Source organism: Alligator sinensis, unplaced genomic scaffold (genome assembly GCF_000455745.1).
Source record: "Alligator sinensis unplaced genomic scaffold, ASM45574v1 scaffold244_2, whole genome shotgun sequence".
NCBI classification, from domain to species: domain Eukaryota; kingdom Metazoa; phylum Chordata; order Crocodylia; family Alligatoridae; genus Alligator; species Alligator sinensis.
Window position 1 is genome coordinate 1,117,430 of NW_005842189.1, and position 22,017 is coordinate 1,139,446.

The window sequence follows — 22,017 nt, forward strand, 5'->3', positions numbered from 1 at the left end:
TTTGTATATCGAAGAGAGGGAACAGAAGGAAAAGTAAGTGGGACAAGTGACTTTGAGACAGAGGAGAGAGAAGGGAGAGACAAGAGAATGATACAGGAAGGGGGAAGAGTGAGGATAAAGTAGGAGAAAGAAGAAGAGAACCAAATTGAAACATGAAAGAAATCATATGCTGTGAAGCTAAGAAAAAAGGCAGACAAAGAGAGGGGGAGAGAGATGGCTTAGTGAAAAGCTCATTGGAGCTACTGTGTTCTGGGTTTAGTGGAGAGGGGGAAAGGATGGCTGGGGCAGAAAAGTACAGGAGAGGGAAAGGGAGAACCTTTTTAAATGTTAAAGCAATAACACAACTGACAAAAACTATGGGGATGCGAAAAGGGGGAGGATTAGAGCCAATGGCATCAAGCTGCAATGTAGAAGACTTGTAAAGTGGTAGAGATCTGAACTTTAAATGGATAAGCATGACTTTGTGTATTGCATCTGTAAGCGTGTTATCAAGGAAGAGGTGGGATAAGATTATGCCAATATTGAGTAGGGTAACAGTGGATAAATGTTTCCAGGAGTTTTGTCATAATAAAAAAAAATTTCCCCTCTGCATGTTTGCCCATTGTGGGCCATTTGTTTTATAGTTATGCTCAGTGTTGGCTGCATTTAATAATTAACTTCATAGGTGGTTTCCATTGCTGAGCAGATGGTGCTTTTGGCAGCAGTTTAATGATAGACAGTGTATTTAGTAATATTTCCTTGTATGTGATTATAAGACAAGGGGCTTTTTCCCCATGCCAATTGGGAGGGAAAAATCTCATCTTATATTTGAGTAAATATTGTATTCAGTTTATCTATGGTTTTATTAAAGTAGTAATTTGAGATATAGTAAAATAACTTAGAATGTATCAACAATGAATAGAATATTTCTTGTTAGTGCTTCCTTTTGTCTAATATCATTTTCAATTGATAAAGAGCCTACTTGATTTTACTTTTCCTGTGTAATATTGTTGGCTACATTTTCTGATTTTAGTTTAAAGCTGGACCCTTTCCAACACTTAGTTTCTTTTAGTTGTGTCAAAGGCTTTCAGGCAGCGTTCATATAATATTAATTATATCCAAAATAAGTTGTTGTATTAACCTTCCTGTTCTTAATTCCTTTAATTTCTAAATAGACTCTATTAGATGCAAATCATTCTACTATTAAATCCTATGAGAAAAAATAAAAGAAAGGAAGGTAGACACCTCACCTGATTCTGCTTAACAGAAAAAATAACTCCTGTGCACATTTTTACACATACTCTTGGCTTATTTTGTCAATGGGTTTGACTGGATCATTATCACAGTTTCACAGTAGGTAGGAAGTAACTTAATGAGAGCCATGCATTATTTGGGTGGTTGGTTATTTGGATATGATTGATGACAGGGCTTGAAAAATGTACTTGATGCATACCAGTCAAAGAAATTAGCCTCCTAGCCAGATAGGTTTCTGGCTCTGCTCATAGCAGAGCTGATCTGGGCTAGGGACAGACATTCAAAAAGCCTGAGCCTGAATAGATTCAATCTTTGCAGGTTAGTCTAACCTGGCTGGGCTAAATCACTTTGTAACCACCCAGACATTCCAGAAATGCCAGCACATGCCTGCAGTGGGTCAGGCTCGAAGCCAGTGGATGCTAGAGCAGCCTTCTTTTCCCTTGTACAGCCGTGACCTGAGGGGGGCATGGCCAGGCCCTGGCAGGATGCTCTGATTAGCCCAGCAGGGAATTGATAAGTGTTTATCACCCCTAACTCAGTGTTTATCACCCCGTTAAGAAAATGACAGAGGGACATTACCTTCTGCCTGTTGATTCTACCTGTTGATTCAGCACAGACTCTTGCCAGCATGTGGTCTGTTAGCTAATACACGGACACCTCCTCAGCAAGGCGGAGGGGAGGGGAGGGAATATCTGCTTAGCGGAGGGGTAGGGAGCAGGCCGCAGTCTTGCTGGAGCTGCAGTCTGGAAGCAAAGGGTGGGGGCAGCTCTGCTGTGGAGCAGAGAGCCCTGCCCAGTCCAGAGAGCATGCCAGGATGCTAGGGGAGTCTGGCTTATCTTAAACCAGCAAAGGGTCTGGGACAGACATTGCATAAACTGGTTTGACCCAAATCAGTTCAACCTGTTTGAATGTAGTATCAGACTTATCTCAAACAGGTTTCAGCCATTTTCAAACTGATTTGTGTACACTAAACATCTGTTCTGTTACAGGTTTAAACCAGTTACTGATTACTTAAACTGGTTTGTGTGTAATTTCTGTTCCTAGCCCAGGTGTTTGGGTTGGGATAGTAGGTCAAGAGTGGAGAATTACTTCCTTGTCATGATCCAACCATTTTCTCCTTTGATTTTTAGAATTTAAGAGCATGCTGCTGGATAGCTTGAGGGGCCTCTCTCCAATTACTCTGTTCAGTGATTTCTCAGAGAATGCTTGTGTTTTCTTCAGCATTGGTTGCTTAATTGTACTGCTGTTGACTGAACTGGAACAAAAACAACCCCCAAAAGAAGACTGGCATTTTTTCAGTGTTAATTTCAGACTGGCAATACATTTATCATGAGAGACAGGTTTGAGACTATATTTGGAAAAAAGTACTTCATTGCATCTGCAGTTTGTGTCATTTTTATTATATTGTATGATGTGTGTATGTAACTAACAAATTACATCTGATATTTTTCCTGCCATTTAAATAAACTGTACTTGAAAATCAACTATACATTAAATTTGGCATACTATTAAAATGCATTTTAAAAGACTTCATTTCTTTCTTTCTTTCTGTCTTAGGGAACTCTTGGAGTAATCCTATAGAAGTAACAGCCCTTTATTCATTTGAAGGACAACAACCAGGTGACTTGAAATTCAAAGCTGGAGACAAAATCCTTGTCATAACTAAAACAGATTCACAGTTTGACTGGTGGGAAGGAACTATAGAAGGACAAACTGGCATCTTCCCAGCCAATTATGTTACCTTAAACCACAACTAAACTACAGTCAATGGCCTTTTTTTCCTCTAAATTCCTTTTCTTAAATGTACACTGGACAGTGCAGACCTGGTTTTCAATTAATTTGTATTTTTTTTAAACAAATTTTCCTATAACATTTTTGTTCTGTTTCTAATTTCAAGAACCTTTGATAGAATTGATTTTTAAATGGAAAAGATAAGTTATAAACTATAAATTCAAACTAGACATGTTAGAAAAAAATTTTGATAAGTATTTTATTTTTATCAAATGTTTTGTTTCTGTAATCAGTGATAAATATTCTATAAACTCTATCAAGTAATTGTAATTTACTAGGTTCTCAGGAAATGCTCAGGCATTTATTTCAGGGAAGCTTGTTTGATTATATGATGGAAAATACTCCCTTTGTATCCTCTAATATGTTCATTTCCAGCTGTGCTGGTTAACTGTATAATCATTTTTACAATGTTTTTATCAATCTTTTTTTTAGTTATAGTACAGAGAATTCTAGCATTTTCTAAACACGGTCTTATAGAGCCCTCTTCATCATAATGTCTGAGCACTTTCCAGTTTTTTATTAAAAGATGCTACCAGTGCCTGCCCAGTGATCCGTTCTTTCCTTACAGGAAGAAGTATTTTGTAGTATTTGTTTTAGCAGAGTTGGTTTTTACTTCAATATTATGTATATTCTGCTATGTATTTTATATAACAGGAGGCTAGGGTGAAAATGTGCACATCGCATGGGGAGTGGAAGATGGTGAGACTTTACAACAGTCTCAGCTCCTGAAGGAGTTCATTTCATAGTCTGGAAATAACCACTGAGAAAAATCTCCCTCTCTCTCACTCGTGTTCCCTTTACTAATGTGTTCTGTCTTGGTACTTTGGAAGAAAGCAAAATTCAAAATTATACATTCTCCTGCTCTCCTTTAGAATAATAATATTTATGCATTCAGGTAATATAATGTAATTATAATAATAGTAGTATACATTCCAGAAAGACATTATGGGGGGAGGGGAGGTAATAAAAGAACTGCCAGAACAGAAGAAACCTTCTCCGAAAATGTGTGAGAAATGTGTAATTATACTTAGTACTTCTAAACCACCATTCATGTATAGAAGGTAAGCAATATTGTTCCCATCTTGCAGATGCAGGAAATTTTCCTACAGAGAGATTCTGACATGCAAGATAATATAGCAAGTTAGTTGAAGAGACTGAAATAGAACTTGGATCTTTTGTCCTGTGGGCCCCGGTAGATTAGCATTATCTCACTTTTGACATCAAAGAATGAGATTAAACTTCCTCATGCGATGTTCTCTGTCACTCAGAAACAGTATGTTTAGACTATTCTTTAGGTCTTTCTTTTGAAGTTGTCCTTTGTTATATTCTTGCTTTTCCTGGCATTTCTATGAATACCATCTAACAATCTAACATGATCTTTCCAGCTACCAAGTCATGGTTGTAATATAAACTTGGAGTGCAGCACTCAAAAGGCAGAATTTCTGCTTCTTTTTTCTCTGCCAAATGTTTCTCTCAGAAGATTTTTCAAATGAGCTTCTTTACTAAGTGGGGTAAAAAGAGAAACTCTCTCCCCTCCTTGGATTTTTGTTTTATAGCAATCACAGCTCCAAAGGTTACTAATTTTTTTCCTCCAAATGAGTGCAGCTCCTGATGCTCAGTCCTCAGTCTCACTTGAAGTTCCCAAAACAGAGGCAGTTTATTTTATGCTTTAGGGCATTTGACACCATTAGCTTATCTTACACTGTCTAGATAGCATCCAATCTTACACTATCAGGATGGGGGTGGGCAAATTCTGTGGTAAAAAGTGAGGCATGAAACCAAATTCTCACACAAGCAGAAGATGGGCCAGAATCAGAATCAAGTCAAGGAGCCAGAAGGAGTATGTCCTGGTGAAAGCTAGCACTCTGAGGGCACATCTACACGTGTTATTAGCGAGCAGCAATAAACTCCGGAGCACATTGTGCTGATGTTTATTGCTCCCAGGTGCCATGTTTGCACGTTCACCCAGGACCACAGCGCATTGAGCTGGGCTGGAGCTGCCCCATCTGCCAAAGGTTCTGGGGGTTTAGCCTGCCATCCTGCTGCTGCTCCAACATGGCTCAACAGGCTGGCCGAGGCATGAAGGTGCTCCAGTGTGGGGCTAGTCCCCTCACTGAAGCACCCTTGTGCTCCAACCAGTTGCATCGGCATCTACATGTGCGGTGCTGTGGAGTAAAAATATCTGCAGCAGGGTAGTACTTGTATTGACAAGTACTACCTTACTGCAGAGTAAGTTTCCTGCAGCCTATTAGGGCCACACGTGTAGATGCAAGATGTTCACTTTGAAGCTAATTAGTCTACATGCAATAAACATCTCATGTAGATGTGCCCAGTAGCAAGTATGGTGGGCAGCCTGAACTGGGCTTAAATAGTTCAGCTGCTTCTGCTAAAAAGCCACCTAATTCTCCACAGTGCAACCAGGGCACTTCCAAGATTGCTGGTGGAAACAAAGCCCCCGGCACCTGGCTCATCTCTGCATGCTCCAACCCCAGAAGCAGGGCAATCAGCATACACTGGAGGTGCTCCCCATGGGCGTTCTTCAGAGATCTGTCTGGCATACTTGAGAGTAGTGGTGGGACAACCAGTTTCAGGTGTGGTGAGCACAGTAGGGGTTGGTGGTTGTGCAGGCAAGAAACTATTGGTGGCAGTCTCCAGAGTACCTCAGAAGCAGTGAAGATGTGTTCTATGTTCCCAGAGCTGCAAAAGGTCCTTGCAAAGCTGCCCCCCCACCAAAATGTAAAAGCTAGCAGATAGAATCGGAAAAAATATGGCTGGAAAGATCTCAGGAAGTTACCCAGTCCAAGTCCCTGCCTCAGGCAGTTTCACTGCATCCAAACCCTCCCATACAAGTGCTTGTCTCTTCTATTGCCAAAACCACACAATCAACCCTATCAAAAATACTAAGCACGCCCCAACCTGCCACAGGTCAAGCAGGGGGATAAGGGCTGTTAGTGTCCTGCCACTATTAAAACACACTCAAGATATCCAAAGAAGTCTGTGATCCCTGCTACAGAGAAAGGCAAAAACACTTTGAAATTCAGACTTCTTCCCCCTTTATGTTTAGTTCAATATTTATTCCAAAATATGCCATTCATAGGACTGCTTTATCAGTCATCAATTCCATTTAAGAAAGCTTCCTAATTCTCTACTTATAGAGGTTTCTTATGGAGAATAATAAAGATAACACAAACCACCAAAAAAACCGCAAAACCAAAGTGAATGAAACCTCTCAACTATCTAAATGCCAAGACTTGTTCATTGATATTGCTACTATTTTAATGGGCCTGAAAGTCATGTGTGTTATCTGAATAGACTTGTAAGTCAGCTATTTAATATTACATTACATCATTAAATGTATTAACTTCAAGTTAGATATACAAGTATCAAGTAAAGCCTGCATTATACATGCTATGGTACCTTATTAGCTTTTTTTCTGTATATTTGGCTTTCTTTTCAGAAAACAAATAGACTTACCATCAGAGAAATAGGAAGTTGTTAAAGCTCCTTAATCCCTCTCAGGTAACTACTTCTATGCAAATCTCAAAATCAAGGTATATGGACTTGCTCAACAGAATAGGAATATTTTTTTCTTTATCTAGAAATTCCATTTCTGTGATATGGCTAGTCTGCTGTTTTGACACACTCGTTAAGGAAAAATGAGAGCTTCCTACAATATATTTGCTCACTGTATTCTCTGCAGTATAAAGTTGGTCGGTTATTAAGCCGCAGGTATATTTTTAAACATTAAAGAGTACCTCTTAGCTCCAGAAGTTTGTATGTGTTTATCTGCCCTCTCCCCTCATTGCCCCCCTCACCAGCTGCAAATGCAGCAGAGAAAATTAAAGACTCACTGCCAAGAATGGAGAAATAGGTAGGTAAGAACCAAACTTTTCCTACTGCATCTCCAAATCTGTTCTTTTCCACCTACACTGATACATATCACAGGAACAGTTGGTAGGTTAGGGGGGCTTCAGCCCACCAATATTATGTTATCTTCCTCCACAGATGAGAGGGAGCCTTAGCAGTTATTGGAGTTATGGACACACTGGAGGGTAGAATGACCTAGACAGACTGGAGAAGTGGTTTGCAATTAATCACATGACATTCAGCAAGGACAAGTGCCAAGTCCTGCACTTGGGATGGAATCATTGCATACATAAACATAGCTGGGAATGACTGGCTAGGCTGCAGCACTGCACAGAAAGGACCTGGGAGTACAGTAGACCAGGGGTTAACATTTTGGCTGGAGTGCCAAAAACACCCCAGGATAATTTTGAATTTCACTTTCTTTCAAGGTACCCCCAAGGTAACCTGGTGCACACCAGAGCACATGTGGCACAGGTGTTCCCCAGGGACAACTAGTGGCAGCACAAGGTGTCCCACTGCTAGTTGTCCCCTGGGAACCAAATGTCCATGCATGTCTGGACATGGCCAGAGTGTTCGTAAAGGTGATGGAGATAGCCTTTTCTCTGTAGCTGTAGGAGACATGCGTAGGAACAATGGACTCAATCTGCCACAGAGGAAATTTAGTTTGGAGATTAAGAAGACCTTTCTGACAGGGTGGTCAAGCATTAGAATAGGCTACCTAAACAAGTTGTGGACGCTCTATCCCTGCAAGTTTTTAAGAGCAAGTTAGACTGAGATGGTTTAGTTAAGGATGATCCTGCCTTAAGCAGAGGGCTGTACTGGATGTCCTCAGGAAGTCACTTCCACACCTAGGTACTTTCCTATGAACCTAATGCATGTTCATGTAGTATCACAGTACATCACAGTACTTTGTTTTTCTATATATGCTATACAAATAAAGCAACTGAGCATCCTAGATGTTTTTTCAGGATGCTCCACATTTCAAAACTATGTCTCCAAGGATTCCCTAAAACTGAACTTTTGACATGAAATTGGTGACAGATCATGGCCTAATCAAGTCTAGTTTTTGCAAACAAAAACTGTCAGCTACTTACAGGGCGTGTCTATATGTCGCCTTATGGTGATGTTACTATGCCATGGAAATCCTTCTGGAAGTACCAAAATATGGGAGAGTAACCACCCATACTGCACCATACACATGGTGCATGGTTATTTTTAGCTGCTACTTCACCATAGTGGCATGCTAAAATGGGGGGAGTGTGTGGTACAGCTACAGTGAAGTAGCTGCCGGTGGCGTGTAGATGCATGTGACACAACGCGTCCCTACGGTAATGTAGGGTGATGTGTAAACACACCCACAGTCACCAGAATGGCCCGAGACTGTGTCCTTTATTTTGGTACCTTCAAACTGATCACTTCACACAGAGGGCCCTTCTGCTTCTTTCACATGGCATTTGTAAGTCTGGTCCAGGTGAGACTTGCTATCTGTCTTGTCAGGGTTTTATTACCATTTATACTGATTTTAAAAATAAGATCTCAAAGGATTCTGAAAAAGTACACAAAAGGCCTATCTGTGCTTTATGTAGCACAAAGGCACTTTTAAAAAATTTAATGTGAAAAGTCAATAAAAATTCTTAGAAGTACAGAGTGCATAAGAAAGAGCTACAACATCCACCCATACTGAAATGGAGAACTCAAAACAATACACAGTTGTCTGTCAGGGATTTGTTCTTTCATCATGTCTATTTAGCCTGTAAAGTTAGAGGACCATCGGGAACAGGATGAAGTCTGACCAAGTCATACAGGTAAATGAAGCATATGTTAGTAACATCATATACGCTGATGACTTCTTGGGTACAGCATAAGCTGAGATATGAGATATAATATGAGATTGCAATCCACAGGGCCAGCAAGCAAATAGGAATGAAGATCAAGGCCTGTAAAAGGAAACATATGTAAGTAAGCAAGATAAAATCTGGCTGTATTCCAGTGGAACAAATTGACAGCTTCAGATATTTGGGAACTTTCATATGGGGTATGAAATACTGAAATCAAAGCCAGAAGTCAGCAGGCAGAATCCATGTTTAATACCTATAGTTTCTTGCATGCCGTGCACCCACAAACAATGCACACATCTTGCTTGGGGAAGGCAGAATGAAGAATAAATTTTTCCAGTCATGCCTAAATGCTGACTGCAGTCAGGAGACTGCTGGGGCTGTGGCCATGACAGGATTAACACCGACTCTGACCCTGAGGTATCCACCCTCTCACTCCCTGAGACTGGCAGAGGAAAAGGATGACAGCCATCTTCCAGCAGTGTCTCCCTGCTTCTTATACTCCAGGTTTCTATTCCAGTAAAGAAAAATCCCACTTAAGACATGCAACCCAGTTTTGTGTGTGGTATACGAGTAAATACAGTAAACGAGTGCTACAAATAGTTGAAACTCCTTTACATAGATATATGTATGTACATATGTATTATTGGATCCTTACAGAGGATGTCAACATACGTTGTAGGTCTTTTAAAGTCTCATGTAACAGGAATATATCTCAAAGTAGCAGGATGATGAGAATGCAAACCAGTGAGATACTATATAAGATGATACTGGTTTGTCAATAAAGTAATCCAGAAAAAGATGTCATATGATGTATCCCATAAATATGATCTTGTCACTAGCACCAAAAGACAAAACCGAAGGAAAACCTGTTCTCATGTTTTCCCCAGAAGTTATTTGAACAGCACAGTGGAGTGGATTGGAAAGCAACACAAAATGCAGACTTTGAATCTGGTTTAGGATTGAAAGATGTGGAATGCAGCCTATTACTTCTGAATTCAAGATGTCAACTAAACTGGTAAGGCCAAACTTTTTTGGCAGGTGTGATAGAAAGTAGCCCTTAATCCTTCCCAAGTGCCACTTTGGTCCCCTTCCCCAATCTAATCTGTTTCTCCACTTTCTGCTCCCTGTCCTGTGCTCCCTGCCCAACTTGCTGCTCTTCTTTCTTCTTCCTGCAGTATCAGCCACTGTGCTGCCCATCCCCTCACGGACCTGCACTGTGCCACGCACAGAGGGTGCCTGTGCCAATTGTGCCAGACATGCATGTTGGCCACCCCTGATCTACCTACCCACCAAAGGAAAATATTAAGGACTGTGGGCTATGTGTTTAATATCCTCAAATAACTTGCTTGTACAGTTCATTTTAGCACTCATGCTAAAAAGAACGTGTTATTCTTTCCTTCTACAGAACCCAAAGAAAGATTGACTGACTTGTCTGGTTTCTTCAAATAATCAAACTGCATGGTACAGGGCTTCAGCCAATCACTTACAGTAATATGGAAGGAATTTTTTTCCTCAGTGCATAATTATCCATATTTATACTGTGTAAACTCATCCATACTAATCTCCAGGTCAGATTGACAGGTAACTAGCTGGAGACAGGGGGAGAGATGTTACCATCTTCTACAGCATGAGGTGTGGTTTGGAGAAGATATGCCCAGATGATCCTTAATTGCAATGGAGGCTCTCCGGCATTTGTAAGCATTAGCCTTTCCTGTTCTGTGTCCTTGTCAAACACTTCAACCTCCTGAAGTCTGAAATTCTTCATGGGTGAAATTTATTTTTCAAATGCAGGAGATCAGACTAGAAGATACCTAGACTAAAGGTCCCTTCTGTTCCTAACCCTATGAAGTATCATATAATGGCTTGTTCAGTCAGCCTCATCCTGTTGGCAAAAAGAGGTGAAAGGCAGGCACGTGCTTTGCTTATTTTTAGCGTGACCTAGAGTAGCTCCTCCTAACAGCCATGCTTTGAGTGAATAGACAAGATACTGTGGCAAGCAAAACTGATGACCCTGTGACCCTTCATTACCCCACTGAAACCTTGTCATCTTGAGCTTTGTTTAGCTAAGTGCTTTCAAAAAAAATATCATTACCAGAATGAAATATAGATAAAGGTTCAAAGGAAGAAGAAAAAGTTTGATTAGCCTTGATTATCACAGTTAGCTGCCCTGAGAAAACCTCTGATCTCATCCTGTTCTCCTGGAGACCATACCATGCGGATTTTCAAGCCTCCATCACCATTCTTGGGACAGAATCACATGACTCTCTCCCTCTAGACCTTTTACTTTGGTTGAAATACCCTAAATATACTATCTGCTTAGCAGCTCTGAAGTTCTTTCCTATCAAAAGGAGAATGCCTTCAGTAAGGACAGCATAATGTATTCAACAGAACGGTTTTTCAGAGAAACATTTTTAAAGGCAGCACAAGGCTTATGAAAATGTCTTGTTAACCTGGTGGTCACCCATATCCTCACGAGAACCTTAGCAGATAGTTCCACACTTTTCAGTTCTTTGACTGAGAATGTATCTCCTTCCCTCTAACTTCGGAGTGCTGTCTTATCTCACTTCAAGCCCTGTGTCATCTCAGTCTCCTTGAACCAAGCCAAGCCAGTCTGTTCTTTAACCTTCGGGACTAAAACTTCAAATAACTTATTTCAATGTTTGAAGATTTGCACTAATTATCTACTGTTGCCTCTTCATTTTTGCAAGAACCATCCTTTAGACGAATGTTTCTCAAATGAGGATACACAGGAAGCTTTTAGAGTGTATGTGAAGGAATGGGAAACAGCAAGAAGGGAAATAGAAATGGAAGAAAAGAAAAAGAAGATGAATATGCACTATCTTGTGGTATTGGAGAGGTTACAATATGATTGTAGGGACTTTTGATCTAATTTTGGCCTTTCATTATTCCAAAACCTTGTTGATCATTAATCTTTTCTGTATGAGCAGGTTTTGATTTGTACGGCTAAAGAATGTCTGCTCTTTGCAATAGTTCCAAATGTTTTCTGGCCAAATATTCTGTCATACTAAAGATTACTAAAACTCTCTCTCTCAATTATTTTTGTATTATTTTTAATACAATTATTAAATAACTATTTAATATTATTTTTAATCTGTGATTTAAATGAGGGCTTGCTAAATCCAACTTAATCTGTCCTTCACTTCTTGGACTATTGCACTTTATCGTGCATCAGCAGATGCATGACGAATAGGTCCAAGGAGGTGATACTTCCCCTCTATCGGGCGCTGGTCAGACCGCAGTTGGAGTGCTGCGTGCAATTCTGGGCACCGCAATTCAAGAGGGATGCGGATAACCTGGAGAGGGTCCAGAGAAGGGCCACTCGTATGGTTAAGGGCCTGCAGACCAAGCCCTACGATGAGAGACTAGAGAAACTGGACCTTTTCAGCCTCCGCAAGAGAAGGTTGAGAGGCGACCTTGTGGCTGCCTATAAGTTCATCACGGGGGCACAGAAGGGAATTGGTGAGTATTTATTCACCAAGGCGCCCCCGGGGGTTACAAGAAATAATGGCCACAAGCTAGCAGAGAGCAGATTTAGATTGGACATTAGGAGGAACTTCTTCACAGTTCGAGTGGCCAAGGTCTGGAATGGGCTCCCAAGGGAACTGGTGCTCTCCCGTACCCTGGGGGTCTTCAAGAGGAGGTTGGATATGCATCTAGCTGGGGTCATCTAGACCCAGCACTCTTTCCTGCCTATGCAGGGGGTCGGACCCGATGATCTATTGAGGTCCCTTCCGACCCTAACATCTATGAATCTATTTTTCCCTGGTGTAAGAAGGTGGAGATGGGACGGTGAGTGAGCAGAGTTTCCAGGTTAAGCATTCACATGTAGTAGATTGTACAGAACAAGGGACAAATCCAGAGAGGGTGCTATGGTGCAGCTGCACTCCCTCCTGCCCCACTTTGATCACTATACACTGTTCTCTACAAGTGGCACCCTAGTGTGTGGCAGCAATAAAAAAGCCAATGAAATGTTGAAAATCATTAAGAATGGAATTGAAAACAAAATGGAGAACATCATCAAGCCACTACAAATCCATGGTGCACCCACATCTTGAATACACTGTACAGTTCTGATATCTGAATCTCAAAAAGGGTGTTGTAGAATTGGAAAAGGTACAAAGAAAGGCAACTAAACTGATCAATTGCCATACCAGGAGAATCCAAAAAGTTTAGAATTCTTCAGTTTGGAAAGGAGAAGGCTGAGGGGGGATATGAGAGCACAGAGGCGGAAAGGGATCTTGGTGTCATTATTGACTCCAAGATGAACATGGGCCGACAATGCGAGGTCATGGTTGGCAGGGCTAACTGGACCTTGTCGTGCATCCACAGATGCATCTCGAGTAGAGCCAGGGAGGTGATCCTCCCCCTCTATGCGACGCTGGTCAGGCCGCAGCTGGAGTATTGTGTCCAGTTCTGTGCGCCCCATTTCAGGAGGGATGTGGACAACATGGAGAGGGTCCAGAGGAGGGCCACCCGCATGATCCGGGGACAACAGGGCAGACCCTACAGTGAGAGACTGCGGGACCTGAACCTATTCAGCCTCCACAAGAGAAGGCTGAGGGGGGACCTGGTGACTGTCTATAAACTCACTAGGGGGAACCAGAAGGGTTTGGGGGAGACGCTGTTTCCCCTAGCCCCCGCTGGCATAACAAGGAGTAATGGGCACAAGTTGATGGAGAGGAGGTACAGATTGGACATCCGAAAAAACTACTTCACAGTCAGGGCGGCTAGGAGCTGGAACCAACTTCCAAGGGAGGTGGTGCTGGCCCCTACCCTGGGGATCTTTAAGAAGAGGCTGGATACTTACCTGGCTGGACTCATTTGAGTCCCGTTTTTGTTTTTAGGGTGAGTGGTTTTGTTTGTGTTTTTGGGTTGTTCTCCCGCCCTGGCGGGGGGTCGGGCTAGAAGATCTATTAGGTCCCTTCCGACCCTAAAACTATGAAACTATGAAACCAACACAGCTACAACCTACACTCATGAAATAATAATATGTGCTTACACATACCCTGGCATTTTAACAACATCATTAAATGTACAATATTGTACTGATTCTTTAAAAAAATGGATTTTCAAGGCTTTTTTTCCCCATTGTGTGGAGCCCCATGCAATATGGAGCTTAGGTCCCCATCCCTTTCACTTGACCCTAAGGGAAACCCTGATTACCAGGGTGGTAGTGAAAGTTCCCACAGGGTGCTAGAGGGTTTCCAGGCAAGGTGCTTTGGGTAGATGTGATCTCTTTTATTAGACCAACTTTGTTGTCTAAATCAAATTAGTTGGTCTAATAAAAAAGATCACATCTACCCAAACAACTTTGCCTGTCTATGTTGTTAGACCAGCACGGCTACAACCAAGAACCCAGCAACATGGAGGGTTTTCAGACATTCATGAGGGGAAAGCCTCTCGTCTGTGAAGCTTCAAGTTAAAGGAAAGATGGAGAGACAGACAGAAGTCTTTAAGGTTCTCCGTGTGTTTTGCAACAAGCTAGAGTTATTAACGGACACTCAACTATGACCAGAGTAGGAACCCTACATAATAGGCCATGTGAATGAAGGCATAGAGTAAAAGGCCATCCCCAGGGAGTCCACAGATGCATGGTGAATTGAAGAAAGGATAATCTCTTTCCTTGTTTTCTCTTAACTTTTTGCTCTGTCTGGGTTCTGATGCCCTATTTCACATCCATTCCAAACTCTCCAGCTTGTGAATTATATCCATCATGGTTGGGTTGAACCTTTGACTTCATTCTGCTGGAAGGGGTTCATGGTCTATATTTTGAGTCACCTCATCCCTTCACACCCCATCTTCTCTTCCTCTCTGTAGAACAATACATTAATAGCCAAAACCTTTGACAAATGGTCATCTGAAGATTAAAAGCTTTTGAATTGAATCAATATTTAGTAATTCACTGCTTTAGCACCCTACAGTCTTTGTGTCCTGGGATGCTTCTCTCATATGTTGTCAAGGGAACTTGTAGAAGTTTTCCTACGTGCAACTTTACACCAAAATCACAGAATTGAACTATTTTTAGCTTCCTGGGAGTGGACTCCAAAATGTTCATTACGTTTCAAGCTCCAAGTAGAAATAAAATCAGGGCTAGATTTCGTGTGTGCATTGTGTCACCCATTTTAATACTACATAACAACTTATGTCAGGTGTTATCAAATTAGATATAAACACTGAGTCAAACCCTCAGTCAGTGTAATTTGGTTTGCTCCATTGATTTCAGAAGGCATACCACTGGCCCTCTAGATGTTTTTCTTCTATTTACTCAAATCTCCCGTCATTCATAAAAGTTGAGTATTCCTTTTCCTCCTCAGTATCTACATGTATCATTTTGGACAACATGTGCATGTGCTTCCCAGTTCCAAAAACGAAACCCTACAACTTAGTTTTCCAAATCTGCTCCCAAATCTGTGCTCACTGACTACCACAGGGAAATCTAGAAACATGGATTTCAAGCCAAGAAGAAAAATCAATCTTTCTCATCACGGTGCGATGCATAATTTGCATTGAGCTTTCATGAATGTGGACAAGGATGGATAAAACTCACAGAAGCTTACAGGTATAGAGCGCTGGTGATACGGGAAATGTGTGAACAGAAGTAGGTGGCTGCAGCCAGAGAGATGCTGGATTGAAGTTAAATTTACTATATATTATGGGCATTTAATAAGAGGAAATTAAAAGCACTGAATACAAGTTGCTTTCATCTGACACCTTGAACAAGATTTTTTTCTACTGGCTGGTGTATCCAAAGGGAAAAAGGTAAATTCAGCGGTGAAGGAAATGAAAAAAATAAGGTAAAAGCTGTGAGAGATATAAATTAATATATATGTACTTTATGTACTCAATTTGTCTTTTTTAAATGATTTCCCTGAGAACTTGTCTTCTACACTTTTTTTACAGTAAACTCAAAGAGAAATTTCAGGAATTAAATATTCATTAGTGTTTTTAATGACTATCCAGTTTTAGGAGGGAAAAGAATTCATTTTTTTATCAGTAAAATTCAGAGCCTGAATTAGATTTATCATTGCTTAAAATATCAAAATCTGGTTTTTTTTAGACCAAGAGAAACCAGAGCATCTCCTCTGGGATCTTTAAGAAGAGGCTGGATACCTATCTGGCTGGACTCATTTGAGTCCCGTTTTTTGTTTTTAGGGTTCTTTTGTTGTTCTCCCGCCCTGGCGGGGGGTCGGGCTAGAAGATCTATTAGGTCCCTTCCAACCCTAAAACTATGAAACTATGATAGAGGTCTATAAAATCAAAGGTGTGGACAAAGTGAACATGAAACTATTATTTACCAAGTCCCAGAATACTAGAATGAGGCAGCACCCATTGAAATTAGTAGAGGACAGGTTTACACCTAACAAATACTTTTTTTGTGCAATAAGTAGTTAATTTCTCAAATTCATTGTCTTTTGTAGTGGCAGACAGCATGGCCAGGTTCAAAATGAGACTAGACAAATTCATGGAAAATAGATCAATTAATGGCTGTTGAAAAGAATGGTTAGAGATGTTTCCTCTAGCATCTTCAGACCAATAATGGTGGATACCAGCAACAGTAATGAATAGAGGATAGAACACTCTTGATATATCTGATTCAATGTTTTATCTCTAACGCAGCGGTTTTGAACCTTTTTCAGTCGAAGTACCCCTGGGTCTCAGAGTGAGACTTCATGTACCCCCTTTCAATGGGAAATTAATTTTTTTAGGCCCTTTGACCTGTGTTAGACAATGTATGAAATATCTCTCACATAGCCCCTGATGAGGCTTCATTTACCCCCTAGGGGTACATGTACCCCCGGTTCAGAACCACTGCTCTAATGCATGCATTTCTGCCACTGTCAGAGACAGGATATTGGGCTACAGCATTCATTGTTCTGACACAGTATGACAATTCTTATGATCTTATGCCCAACAGTAAGCTACAAAGCCAATGTGGTACTTACTTTTCAAAGAGATCTTCCAGCAACTCATGCTGACATAAAAGAGAGTCATATGTCCTTGGCACTGTTAAAAATTAGACCATCTACATTTATGGCGCATAAACAGGAAGATGAGAGCTTACTTTTAAACACCTATTTTGGAAAACCATGGCAAAAATGTTACTTAGAAAGTCATCTTGGTGTGGAGGATGCAAACTTACATAATGCCTCTTGGATAAATTTGAGCCTGGAAATGCCTAGGAGAGTCCTTTCTTGGGATGTTTGTTGATCCTTGGTCTTAGCTGAGTTAGAAAAAAAACCTGTAAAACAGACCTCTCTTAGTGTTTTGTGTATAATTTGAACAAACAACTTAAATCTGTTTTACTCTTCAGACAAGGTTTCAATTATTTTGTGTAAATACTTGGCCTCGATTTTATTTACAACAGATGAATCTTAAAACTGCAATTATTTTCAGTAAATGATGTATGTAGTTCAAAAAAATGAAGCATTGATGAATGTCACAAGGCGGGGTCCTGGAGGATGGCCATGATCTCCCCAAGGCCCCCTTCCCGTGCCAAGTTGGCCCAATGGACACCCTCAACTCTTGCCCACCACGTCTTTGATGACAAAATATATTTGGGATGCTGCCTTTTACACCCTCTTGGTCACGTCTTGCTGGACACTCGGATCCCATGGTTTCCCGGACCCCTCATGGGTCCCGCTTTGCAATGGGTGCTTCAGGGGCACCCTAGCCTTATGGGCTATGCGTGGCTCCAACCACCCCTTTACTACGCCCCAAGTCTTGCAAATGGAATGGACGTTGTTCGGTCACGGCCTTGTTATAATATGGCCCTCTTGTCCTCTCTGGGCCCTGCACTGCCCTGTCTGGCTCTGCCCCCTTCCTCTGGGGTTTCTCAAAAGTGCTGTCCCCTTCCTCTGGGGCTCACCATACCCACACTGGAGCTGCTCGCCAATGCCCCCTCTCTGGGGCTTCTCGCTGCCCCCCTCTCTGGGGCTCACCCCACCCACACTGGGGCTTCTCATCAGTGTCCCCTCTCTGGGGCTTCTCAACTGCCCCCCTCTCTGGAGCTGGGGTCAGTGAACCCCGAATGCTGCGCCCTTGCTGGCGCTGGGGTCCCCACAATGCTGTGGGTTCCCTATGAGGCCTCCTCCAACCCCTAATAGCCTCACCCAAACCACCGGTGACAAACAGCAAACAAAATGCAAGCCCCTCGGCTATAACTTAAGTGGAAGCTGCCCGGCTATAACAACATTCCAGCCTACTGGGGAATACTCCATCCCTCAGCTGTGTCAGACGCCACTCCTTCAGTCAGGCTTCCCCTCACTTCCCTGAGGGAGCTCCTTCCCCCTTGGCCACTGGCAGGGAACTGCTAGCTTGGCCTCAGCCCCTGGGCTTTATAAGAGAGCAGGCCCTGCCCCTTCTGGTCAGCTGACCTCCTCTGGTTGCCCTGGCAACCAGCAGCTGGGCTCATCACTCACTGTTAGGGCTGTTTCCCTAGCAGTTTCCCCTCTTTAGGAGCAGGGCACCTAAGTGCTCTGCAACAACGGACAAACCTTACTTAGAGGCACAGGTGTAAATCCAGTATAACTTCAAGGATTTCAGTGGTGTTCCTCCCTAATAACATCTGTGACAGGAAGAGCAATAGTGAGAGCAGACTTCAAAATATCTAGAAGCTAGAACCGGTGTGTAAATGAAAAAGATCAGGGTAATTCCAGCCCACAGGTGCATGCTTTGCAATCTTCAAGCTGGTAATTCAATTCATTCAAATACAAATGCATGCAATAACTGTAAAAGGCAGTAAGTGAAAATTGCAAACATTTAGCATGCAGCAAAAAGGAATTGGTTTCAATGGCAGTCCTGACTGAAGAACTGAGAATCCACAGCAGAGAAGTTCCCCATTGCTGGACGTGAGGGTGGCATCACCCACTTCTGTGATGTGAGCCTAGTTTAGGTTTATGATATTTTGCTATCACACACAACTTAAGTACTAAGTAAAATTATCTATGATTAGCTTTTCTAAGTGGCTAAGAATGGCAGAGAGTCAGCATGTACTATCTTTGCACAGCTCCACTTAAAAATAAGTTCTTTAGGAGTGAAACTGCTAGTTACTGTATGTGAGTGCAGCGTCCTGTTTAATTAGTCCCTAGTCTCCCTATACATATTAAATAATATTCTTTTCCTTCCTTAAGTGGAGATGCAGTCTGTTAAAGGATTACTTTAATTTGTTCTAGCTATACTTTCCCCATAGACTCCATTTTCTATGAAAAATAGACTTGTCAATTACATTGTGAATTTTGTCTCAGACTATCAGTTGCACTCAGCCTTTGGTATGTCCTTTGTATTTTAGTGTTTCTAATTTCTTTCCATCATATTCAGTTTCTAAATTAAGGCCACATTTCAGCCAGAAACTCAAATCACTCCCATTCTAATTGGTTCTTGTCAGCCATCAGATTCAGACAAGCATGTACATGGACAAAATGCCTTAAGTTTTAGCAGCCCCAAATTGTATCTGATATGTCTTGGGTCATTTCTTTTGCATATCTGATTTAATTCTTTTCAAATGTTCTATATCTTTCCTTGTAGCAAAATTAAAATAGCTTGGGCCTCATCCAGTACCACTAAAATCAACAGGATTTTTTCAATGACTTCAGCAGGCTTTACATCAGACCCTATATCTTTTATTGTTAAAACATTGAAATCTGTGAATTCTGATGTTGACTTTAGCAGGAGCTAGGATGCTTCTCAAGTTACACTATGTATCATTACTAATGTTTACATAATATTAGGAACTAAGTCTATTTGAATATTTCTTCATAGCCAGCAAACTCTCCAGTCTAATGCTCTAAATTACCTTTCCAGTATTTCATATTAATAGAAAACAAGATATTTATTTTTTTCTTACCCCAAGCCTAGACACTGTCAGCATAACCACCATATTGTGTGTTAGTTATTTTCTAGAATAGCAACCTGCATCACCAAAGAATCAGTTCTATCTATTGTATCTATGCTTAAAGCTATCTAGCCTGATTTTTATTCTTGTTAATTACTTCATGCAGATAAATATCTGAAAATCTGTGTACAAATTCTTGTGCTGCTGCAGCAGCCTTCTGAGAAAAAATGAATCTGTTTTTACCAAAAATGGGGAAGAAAAAGCTCGGTCAAGGTTACTGTTTCCTTTGCTTCTCTCCACTTTTCTAGGTAAAGGGTCTGTTAAATGACAGTCAGACAAGTTTTCAGAAGGTAGTTTTTAGTCTGATGTAGCATCTGAGTAGCTTTCATTGTGGTGGGCCAGTAGGGGGCACTTCTGCCTTGAGCCACCCACCTCACTGTGCCCGACCACCTTCCAGGCTCCGAGTGGCTCCCTGGCGTGCCTCACGTCCGGCCGACCCCTTCCCTGGAGCACACCCGCTAGCCTGGGGTTCCCACTGCCACCATCCAAGGCTCTGGACTCAGTTCTAGCTCTGCGCACCTTGGAAGACACAGGCCTGATCGTCCACTTGGTACTAGACCCAATACAGGCACTTGGGGCACTTTCCCAAGTCAGGGGCTTAATAGGAAAGTCTCCCTTAGTCCACAGACCTAAGGGGCCTCCTCGGCATAATTTAGACCCACCCCTCAATAAGTCTCCCACACCGGCCACAAAGGAGAACTTTATTGATTACAGGGGGTAGGGTGAAAACAGGGTAAAAGGTAGAGCAGTATCATAGGAATATCAGAGGGATCCCATAGAGCAAACCAGTATGGCTGAGGTAGCCTTTTAATCACACATCTGAGTTACTATAAGATAAATATTTAGTCGGATCTCGAGTAGCTTACTCACACGCATCATCCAGAGGTGGTTGGAGTTTTCCTCTGGAGGCAGGTCACTCTTTGAGCAAGCGGTTATGAGGAGAGAGCCTGTTTCAGATGGTGAAGCTCCTCTCCCAGTTTCAGATTCACCTCAATGACCGCATGGCTAATCGCTGCCTTCTTCCTGGACCGGGCCTTTAAATAGCCTTTCTGACCTCAGCAGCCCGGTCCAATTGAAGCTGCCAGTGCTGGCCACTAGCCAACCAATTTAAAAAGCATCATGGGTCACCTGGGCCAGTGAGCAGGGCTTTTCCCTCCCCCTCCCCAGGTGACCAGAGAATCCACATCCGAGGCACCAGGCTTTTGTCATGTAGGCAGGGAGGAAGATCCCCCTCCCTGAGGAATTCAACACCAGCCTCTCACGCTGGCAGAGACAGATTTCTGGAGAGGGACACAGACGGTGGCATTTCTGCCACATTCATAACCTGAAAGACTTTTCAACTGTGATAATAAATGCAAAGAAAATTCATTTTTGTTTATTAAGGGTCATCTCATCCTGTGAAGAATACTTCTGTGACATGAAAAGAGAAGTGTCAAATAGTGTTGAGTATTATGGTCTTTGTCTTTCTAGATTGCCATCTCATTGTCAGTCCTTTGCAGCTTATAAAATACCAAATTACATGATAACTTCTGTTATCCCCCTCAGTTTGAAGTAAAGGTTGCAAGTTGTTGTTGTTCACAGATCTTAGAAAAGTTTATTAAAGAGGCCATCCTTAATGGACTGGCCGACGTCAACATCTTAAGGGATAGCCAGCACCGGTTTGTTCCCGGTAGGTCTTGCTTGACCAATCTCATTTCCTTCTACGACCAGGTGACCTATCACCTGGACAAGGGAGAAGAGATTGATGTCATATATCTTGACTTCAAAAAAGCCTTCGATCTGGTGTCCCATGATCACCTCTTGGAGAAACTGGCCAATTGTCGCCTTGGGTCCTCCACAATCCACTGGCTGGAAAATTGGCTCCGGGGTCAGACCCAGAGGGTAGTAATCGATGGAAGTCACTCATCGTGGTGTCCTGTGACCAGTGGGGTCCCCCAAGGCTCTGTCCTTGGACCCATACTGTTCAACATCTTCATTAATGATGTGGACACTGGAGTCAGAAGCGGACTGGCCAAGTTCGCCGATGACACCAAACTTTGGGGCAAAGCATCCACACCAGAAGACAGGCGAGTGATCCAGGCTGACCTGGACAGTCTCAGCAAGTGGGCGGACAAGAATCTGATGGTGTTCAGCGCTGATAAATGCAAGGTTCTCCACCTTGGGAAGAAAAACCCGCAGCATCCTTATAGGCTCGGCAGTGCTATGTTGACTAGCACTATGGAAGAAAGAGACTTAGGGGTCATCATTGACCACCAGACGAACATGAGCCTGCAGTGCAATGCGGCGGCTAGTAAAGCGACCAAAACGCTGGCTTGCATCCATAGATGCTTCTCAAGCAAATCCCGGGACGTCATTCTCCCCCTGTACTCAGCCTTA

General features: G+C 42.1%; 1 protein-coding gene and 1 long non-coding RNA gene across 6 annotated transcripts in view; one reads left to right on the forward strand and one right to left on the reverse strand.

Annotated features, from left to right (window-relative positions):
* The window catches only part of SH3YL1 (SH3 and SYLF domain containing 1), a 108,512-nt gene extending 103,300 nt beyond the window's left edge, over positions 1–5,212 (forward strand). For 3 of the 5 annotated variants that reach the window (XM_006026308.3, XM_025207208.1, XM_025207209.1), the window contains one exon: positions 2,791–5,212. In XM_006026308.3, the coding sequence (XP_006026370.1) occupies positions 2,791–2,990 (200 nt within the window). In that variant the 3' untranslated portion in view covers positions 2,991–5,212. Of the gene's footprint in view, positions 1–2,363; positions 2,574–2,790 lie in introns of all 5 variants that reach the window. The other 2 variants (XM_006026307.2, XM_025207207.1) reach the window with 1 other exon arrangement.
* Positions 5,213–8,652: 3,440 nt separating this feature from the next.
* Positions 8,653–22,017, reverse strand: part of LOC112550718 — a 15,956-nt gene continuing 2,591 nt past the window's right edge. Inside the window, exons 2-3 of the long non-coding RNA XR_003094691.1 lie at positions 16,891–16,989; positions 8,653–8,828 (exon numbers count right to left, since the gene is read on the reverse strand). This is a non-coding gene — a long non-coding RNA (uncharacterized LOC112550718). The remainder of the gene's footprint in view (positions 8,829–16,890; positions 16,990–22,017) is intronic.